This window comes from Gossypium arboreum, chromosome 2 (genome assembly GCF_025698485.1).
Source record: "Gossypium arboreum isolate Shixiya-1 chromosome 2, ASM2569848v2, whole genome shotgun sequence".
NCBI classification, from domain to species: domain Eukaryota; kingdom Viridiplantae; phylum Streptophyta; class Magnoliopsida; order Malvales; family Malvaceae; genus Gossypium; species Gossypium arboreum.
The window spans coordinates 113,435,104-113,443,716 of NC_069071.1; the positions used below are offsets into that span (position 1 = coordinate 113,435,104).

Genomic DNA, 8,613 nt, shown 5'->3' on the forward strand with positions numbered 1-8,613 from the left:
GTTTAATTATTTTACTTGAATTGAAAAAAAAACACATTAATTACAAATATATTAATTTACGATTTAATTTTATTTTAAGTCATTATATTATTCGTATATTTTAAATTTAATCTCTATATTCTTTTAATTTAATAATTGAAGTTATTTTGATTTGGTTTATGCGTATTCAAAAATTTTGTTCATCTGATCAATGTTACACATTCGAAAGTATTGTATTTGTAGTGAAAATTGATATTATTTTTTTGACTAATTTTCAAAAATTAAAATAAAAAATAAATTTCAAATATATAAAAATTATAAGTACTAATTATTAATTTTTTACGACAAATTATTTCATGTAAATAAAAATTAGGGTTAAAATAAAAAAATGGTTTGAAATCCAATTGTTAAAATTCATAAATAAGATGATAATGTGTTTTAGCACAGTCAACTTATATTCTCTTACATTGACAACAATATCCATACCAATCAAATTAAGACTCAATTATAACCATAAATTTATTAATGCTTTTACAACTGTTAAACTTCCAAATATACCTTTAAAAAAAGTAGTTTTAATCTCATTTTTCCTTTTATATAAAAGACAAAGATTAAGCCTCAAGATTACTCCTTTATTCCTTTAATTAATGAGATGCTTAGTGGATACATATAGAATGATTGCACTTAATCAATACTAGCATTAGTATTATATTGGTATAAATATTAAATTTATATATGAATTTCGGTTTAATATGTAATTTGATACATAGATTTTGATTTTACGTGATTATACATTTGAAACTTAAATTATGGTTCAACTGTACACATTAAATAAATGAATATATATATTTATTTTCATATTTAATTAATATAATTATTTGTAGATGTAATATATCAACGTAAAATATTGCTAATCGTTGATATTTATTAAGTTGAGTGGTAATTTTTTTAAAATTTGATTGAATTCGATTCGATTTTAGATTTAAATAAAATCCAATTTAACTATCGATTATCAAAAGGTGGTTCTTTGATTATGTGGTAATGTGAATGCCTTTTAGATTATGTGTTTTAACATGTATTGGAATTAAACCGGATTAAACTTGACTTACGATTTTTTTTAAGGTATATAGTATATCTTTTTATTTTGAATTTGAATTTGACTTTGAAGATAAAACTTGACCCGATCACTCTAAACTTTAATCCAATTCAATTCAGTTTGATAATAAAAAGTCAACAATATAAAACTTAATTAACTCAAACCTAGAACAATTCAAATTCGAAATAGTCTAAAATTAAAATGATTTGAACAAGTAATTTAAAATGGCTCAAACTTAACCTAAAATCTATCAATACTCAAAATAATTCAAATTTAAAATTAATTCAGTCTTTTTTTCGAATTTGAAGCCACCCTGTTCAAACTGTCAAATTGATTTAGGGTTAGTTTAGTATTATTTTTGAAAAATTAAATTCTAAGGTGCGATGAAAAAGTATTTTTGAAAATTGTGGTTTAAAAATTTGTGTTTAATATTATTGTCAAAAGTACTACAAAAATTTAAATATTTTATTTTAGACATAATGTTTTAACTAAAAAATAAGTTACTTTAAATCATATTAAATTTCATTAATATTATAATATACGAACTATCAATTTTAAATAATTAATATAAATTATTTATAAAATTTAATTTCAATATATAAATTATAATTTTTGGTATCATGCCATATAAAACATTTATTGTTAATATAAAATATAAATTTTAAATAATTTCTCACCAATAAGCATAAAGAAAACTTAAGAAGAGGGATTGAAGTGAAAACCTAAAATCACTTATATCCCAAAATTAATTTGAAATAATTTAAATCTAAAATTATCTAAATGAAACTATTCATAAAAATATTTAAAACTCAAATTAATTCAAAATTAAAATTATCTTAATACAAAATTAACTTAAAATAATCAAAAGATTTTAAAACTTAAAATAACTTGTGGTATCTAAGTTGTTAATAAATCTTTAAAAAAAAGCATTGGTAGAGGAGCTTTAGCTTTATGGATTCAGTTGAGTTTCCCTCAAAGTTGAAAGACAAAAACTGGAAGATAATATTAATAACACATCTAAGGACATAGCTGAAGGGGCAGGCAAGACCCTTTTCGACAGAATAGATGAATTACTATTTTAGTATCTTTTAAACATAAAAAATTCAATTTAATCCCTTTTAGATTGTTTTAAAGAAAGAAATTGTAATTTTGACCCTTTCAAAATTAAAAAATACAATTTGAATCATTTTTAATATAATTTTTTTTCTTTGATACTTAAAAAATTTTTAATTTTATCTCCACCATAGTCACATAATTTTTAAAATTTTCCCCTCCTCAACTCAAGTCCACCTCCAAGGGTTGGAAATAAAAAGTATGGCGGAAATAAAGGAAGACTGACAGGCAACCGCAGTACAAGGAAAAAGGTTCAAACTTGCCTTTGAACAACTTACCAAAAGCTTGATCAACAAGCCGAAAAAAAAAGGATTAGAAATATGGGAAAAATCAAACTGTTCACATACATAAATTATTCATTGGAACATAAACAGTAACAAGATTGATGTTTGGTAGTAGTAGTGGTTGTTGTAACTAATAAGAAAACAACTGTTAAAACACTGATCTTTCATGTTTATTTCAGCACTAATAACCTATTGTTTTCAGTCAAAAACACCCCATCTCTAATTATTCACACAGCATGGTTTTGTCGGGTGAAAAAAAAAAAACCCTCATCTGTCACTATCCATGGTTTTTACACTTCAAGCCACCCAAAAATAAACCCAAACCCCAAACACCATCATCCATTGATGTTTTAAAAGCAACCTCCGAAAAAACATAGGATTTAAAAGGAAACAATAAGAGTAATATATATAGATATTAACGAAGAGAGAGTGTTTTTTCATGTATTTTCATTTTTTTTCATAAAAAAGGATTTTTTTTTTTTTTTACAAATGTCAAAAGATTCAGAAGAGATAAAGAGGATAGAACAATGGAAATGGTCTGAAATGCAAGGCCTTGAACTTGTTTCTGATCCTTCTTTAAACCCCAAAATTCAAACAGAAGAAGCTTCTTCATCATCATCTTGTTCAAAGCTTGAAAGTGACAACAATGGTGGAAATGAAGAGAAGCTACAAAAAGAAGTGCCTTCAATTGGGTTCAATGAATTATTTAGATTTGCAGATGGGTTAGATTATGTATTAATGGGAATTGGTTCACTTGGAGCTCTTGTTCATGGCTGTTCTTTACCTATTTTCCTTCGTTTCTTTGCTGATCTTGTTAATTCCTTTGGTTCTAATGCTAATAATATGGACAAGATGATGCAAGAAGTTCTGAAGGTTTCACCTTTAAACCCCCAAAGTTTTCATTTTTTATTTTGGTTTAAGTCCATGTATTCTCATTAAGCTTTTTGTTCCATTTAGTATGCATTTTATTTCCTTGTGGTGGGTGCTGCAATTTGGGCATCTTCATGGGCAGGTTAGTAAAAAACATTGAAACTGTCTCTTTTTTTTTTAAGATTTTTTTTTTATTTTGGTCCCTGGGGTTTAATTGTTGAAAACAAAAAGATTGAAACTTCTTTTTGTTGTTGTAGAAATTTCATGTTGGATGTGGACTGGTGAAAGACAAACAACAAAGATGAGAATTAAGTATCTAGAAGCAGCTTTGAATCAAGACATTCAATATTTTGATACTGAAGTTAGAACATCTGATGTTGTTTTTGCCATTAATACTGATGCTGTAATGGTTCAAGATGCTATTAGTGAGAAGGTATATTCATAAAGTTTCGATCACTTTTGGATTCTATGGGGGATCAATTTGAACTGTTTTATTTTGGTTTTTGGTTGCAGTTGGGTAATTTCATTCATTACATGGCAACATTTGTGTCTGGCTTTGTGGTGGGTTTCACAGCAGTATGGCAATTAGCTTTGGTTACACTTGGAGTTGTTCCATTAATTGCTGTAATTGGAGCAATACATACCATAACATTAGCTAAGCTCTCTGCAAAAACACAAGAAGCTTTATCACAAGGTGGGAACATTGTGGAACAGGTAAGAAAGATAACCTTTCTCCGAGTAAAGTACTATGAAGGTTCTTGTATTAAAAGTCAGATTGCATTTTGCCTCATCTATTAAAAGCATAGGCAAATTAGTTCTTGGAAACTGAGGTACACGTGACTCATCTATTCTGTTCGCTCTTTCATCTAGGATACATGGATTTATTTGCCTAATTTTTGAGTAAATGGAGCAAAATGCAATTTGACTCCTACTATATGGACCCTCATGATACTATTACCTTCTTTTTCCTCTGTTTCAAAATCTGGGTATTTGCTAATGTGACTTAAATTGCAGACAATAGTTCAAATCCGGATTGTTTTGGCTTTTGTCGGTGAATCGAAAGCATTACAAGCTTACTCATCAGCATTGAAAATAGCAAAAAAGATAGGTTACAAAACTGGATTTGCAAAGGGAATGGGATTGGGGGCAACCTACTTTGTCGTGTTCTGTTCTTATGCTTTGCTTCTTTGGTATGGAGGTTATCTGGTTAGACATCATTACACTAATGGAGGACTTGCCATTGCCACCATGTTTGCAGTTATGATTGGTGGATTGTAAGTACACTGTTTTTCGGTAAAAATATCATGAAAGTCTTTGTACCAAGAGTTAGATTGCATTTTATTCCATTTACTCAAAAAATGAGCAAATTAGTTTTTGATCAAATGTACAATGAGTAATTTACTCCCTTTTTGAGTAGTGAGAGCAAAATGTAATCCGGCTTCTAGTATAAGGTCCTCATAGTACTTTTACCACTGTTTTTCATTTTTTTTTTTGGGGGGGTGGTTGAACTGTGTTTTAAGTCAAAGATTAAAACTTTGAATTGATAGGGGTTTGGGACAGTCTGCACCAAGCATGTCTGCATTTGCAAAGGCTAAAGTGGCAGCAGCAAAAATTTTCCGTATTATCGATCATAAACCCGGTATCGATAGAGATAGCGAGTCGGGTTTGGAGTTGGAATCGGTTACCGGATTAGTCGAGTTGAAAAATGTGGATTTTGCATACCCTTCAAGACCCAATGTAAAGATTCTTAACAATGTTTCCTTATGTGTTCCTTCTGGAAAAACCATAGCTTTGGTTGGAAGTAGCGGTTCGGGGAAAAGCACCGTGGTGTCACTTATTGAGAGATTTTACGATCCTACTTCAGGTAAACTATGAGATTAAAATGAGGGTGCCATCGTGTTTTAAAGTGTCGGTTAATACGATGTGCTTTTGTAGGGGAAGTGATGCTAGATGGACATGACATAAAGACATTAAAGCTAAGATGGTTAAGGTCACAAATAGGACTTGTAAGCCAAGAGCCTGCACTTTTTGCTACCACCATTAAAGAAAACATCCTTTTAGGGAGGCCCGATGCGAACGATATCGAGATTGAAGAAGCTGCGAGGGTGGCTAATGCTCATTCGTTCATTGTGAAGCTACCTGATGGTTTCGACACTCAGGTTCAGTTCATTTGATGTCGGTTTAATAATTGCTTTCCGTTTCACCTAATATTTGGATAATGGCAGGTTGGGGAGAGAGGACTTCAACTCTCAGGTGGACAGAAGCAAAGAATCGCTATAGCAAGGGCAATGTTGAAGAATCCAGCAATCTTGTTATTGGATGAAGCTACTAGTGCACTAGATTCTGAGTCCGAAAAGCTGGTGCAAGAGGCCCTTGATCGGTTTATGATTGGGAGGACTACTCTCGTAATTGCTCATCGGCTTTCAACCATTCGGAAGGCTGATCTTGTAGCTGTACTCCAGGATGGAAGTGTTTCGGAAATCGGTACGCATGATGAACTTATGGCCAAAGGAGAAAACGGTGCCTATGCTAAACTCATTCGGATGCAAGAGGCAGCACACGAAACCGCCCTTAATAATGCTAGAAAAAGTAGTGCAAGGTAGCTTCCGGTCTCATGTGTTAATGCAGTCTTGCTTGTTTTAGAATGTTATCGGTTGTTATGATTCTTCTGCAGGCCATCTAGTGCTCGGAACTCAGTAAGCTCACCCATCATTGCCCGGAATTCATCATATGGCCGCTCACCATATTCACGCAGGCTGTCTGACTTCTCTACTTCGGATTTTAGCCTTTCCCTTGAGGGATACCACTCTAATTACCGAATGGAAAAGCTTGATTTCAAGGAGCAAGCGGGTTCCTTCTGGCGTCTTGTGAAAATGAATTCACCCGAATGGATTTATGCTTTAGTTGGTTCTATAGGATCCGTTGTTTGCGGCTCCCTTAGCGCTTTCTTTGCTTATGTGCTGAGTGCTGTTCTCAGTGTTTACTACAACCCAGACCATGCTTACATGATTCGAGAAATCGGGAAATACTGCTATCTGTTAATTGGACTTTCATCGGCTGCACTTCTCTTCAACACACTGCAGCATTCTTTTTGGGATATTGTGGGAGAAAATCTCACGAAACGGGTGCGAGAGAAGATGCTGACTGCAGTGCTGAAAAATGAAATGGCCTGGTTCGATCAGGAGGAAAACGAGAGTGCTAGGATTGCTGCAAGGTTAGCTCTTGATGCGAACAATGTACGATCAGCTATTGGAGACCGGATTTCAGTTATCGTGCAGAACACGGCACTCATGCTTGTTGCTTGCACTGCTGGTTTTGTTTTGCAGTGGCGCCTTGCCCTTGTCCTCATTGCAGTCTTCCCTGTGGTTGTAGCAGCCACGGTTTTGCAGGTTTGTTTCTAAATCCAACTAAAAACTGATTAAAAGCCGATCAATTACCTCACAATCAACTGTATTTCTTGAAATTTTCGACAGAAAATGTTTATGAAAGGTTTCTCAGGAGATTTAGAAGCTGCTCATGCCAAGGCCACTCAACTAGCTGGAGAAGCCATTGCCAATGTAAGAACTGTTGCTGCATTCAATTCCGAGAACAAAATCGTTCGCCTTTTCTCCTCAAACCTTCAAACTCCATTGAAACACTGCTTTTGGAAAGGACAAATTGCAGGAAGCGGGTTCGGGGTAGCTCAGTTTGCACTATATGCTTCTTATGCACTTGGTCTTTGGTATGCTTCATGGCTTGTGAAGCATGGGATCTCTGATTTTTCCAAAACAATCCGAGTCTTTATGGTTCTTATGGTCTCTGCCAATGGTGCAGCCGAAACATTGACCCTGGCTCCAGACTTCATCAAAGGAGGTCGAGCCATGCAATCAGTCTTTGAACTTCTTGACCGTAAAACTGAGATTGAGCCTGATGACCCGGATGCCACACAAGTTCCAGACCGGCTTCGTGGAGAAGTTGAACTAAAGCATGTAGACTTCTCTTACCCTTCACGTCCTGACATCCCAATTTTCCGGGACCTTAATCTCCGCGCCCGAGCCGGAAAAACCCTTGCCCTTGTTGGTCCAAGTGGATGTGGTAAAAGCTCGGTTATTGCACTTATACAGAGATTTTACGAGCCCTCATCCGGACGTGTTATGATAGATGGAAAAGACATAAGGAAATACCACCTCAAATCGCTGAGAAAACACATTTCAATCGTTCCACAAGAGCCTTGCCTCTTTGCTACCACTATTTACGAAAACATCGCCTACGGACATGAATCTGCAAGCGAGGGTGAGATCATTGAGGCAGCTACACTAGCCAACGCCCACAAGTTCATATCCTCAATGCCTGATGGTTACAAAACGTTTGTTGGGGAGAGAGGGGTTCAACTTTCAGGAGGCCAAAAACAGAGAATCGCCATCGCAAGGGCTCTAGTGAGGAAAGCAGAGCTTATGCTGCTCGATGAAGCAACCAGTGCCCTCGATGCTGAATCTGAGAGATCAGTCCAAGAGGCTCTACACCGTGCTTGCTCGGGTAAAACTACGATTGTGGTGGCTCATCGGTTATCAACAATCAGAAATGCTCATGTCATTGCAGTAATTGATGATGGGAAAGTTGCAGAGCAAGGATCCCATTCACATTTACTCAAAAACTATCCTGATGGATGTTATGCACGGATGATACAATTACAAAGGTTCACAAATAGCCAAGTTTTTGAAATGACCTCAGGCTCAAGTTCATCAAAACAAAAGGAAGTCAATGAAAGAGAAGGTTAATGAAGAGAACAGTAGGGGGAAAAGGGGGCATATCCTATACCCTCTTCAAGATATTTTTTGGGTGTTTACTTTTGGATTTAATGTTTGGATATAGTATATAATATATGTTCATTATCTTCATGGATCTTTTTTAAAGAAATGATAATGACAAATGAAGTTCCTTTGAGATTGATTGAAATGGATTGGTTTTAAGGGAAGTCAAGGCTCAAACCAATGGTTGTCTAAAAGCAGACCAGACATTGACTTAGCTGTCACACCTTGTATGGAATTCAATCACTTTCACAAGTTTGATCACATGGATATAATTCAAGGGTGATTGTGGATGAGGACCTTAAGAGGAATGACACATTTGGTACTTTAATCCAAGCTTTTGAATGAATGGATTCATGGCAATTAGGGCATTTATCCCATGGGTTAAAGATGACAAGCTGAATACATGCCAAGATTCTTAACCCTCCCACAAAAATATGCTAATTTTTGTCATCTTTCATTAACTTGACAACTAAGGTATGTT

The 8,613-nt window shown here is 34.3% G+C and overlaps 1 protein-coding gene across 1 annotated transcript; it reads left to right on the forward strand.

Annotated features, from left to right (window-relative positions):
* Positions 1 to 2,418: 2,418 nt before the first annotated feature.
* Positions 2,419 to 8,277, forward strand: LOC108467063 (ABC transporter B family member 1). Its single transcript, XM_017767528.2, has 10 exons — positions 2,419 to 3,345; positions 3,430 to 3,484; positions 3,600 to 3,775; positions 3,856 to 4,056; positions 4,357 to 4,616; positions 4,890 to 5,206; positions 5,278 to 5,501; positions 5,568 to 5,941; positions 6,017 to 6,731; positions 6,816 to 8,277. Exons 1-10 carry the CDS (start codon positions 2,962 to 2,964, stop codon positions 8,097 to 8,099), a joined length of 3,990 nt encoding a protein of 1,329 aa, XP_017623017.1. The 5' UTR covers positions 2,419 to 2,961; the 3' UTR covers positions 8,100 to 8,277.
* Positions 8,278 to 8,613: the final 336 nt, after the last annotated feature.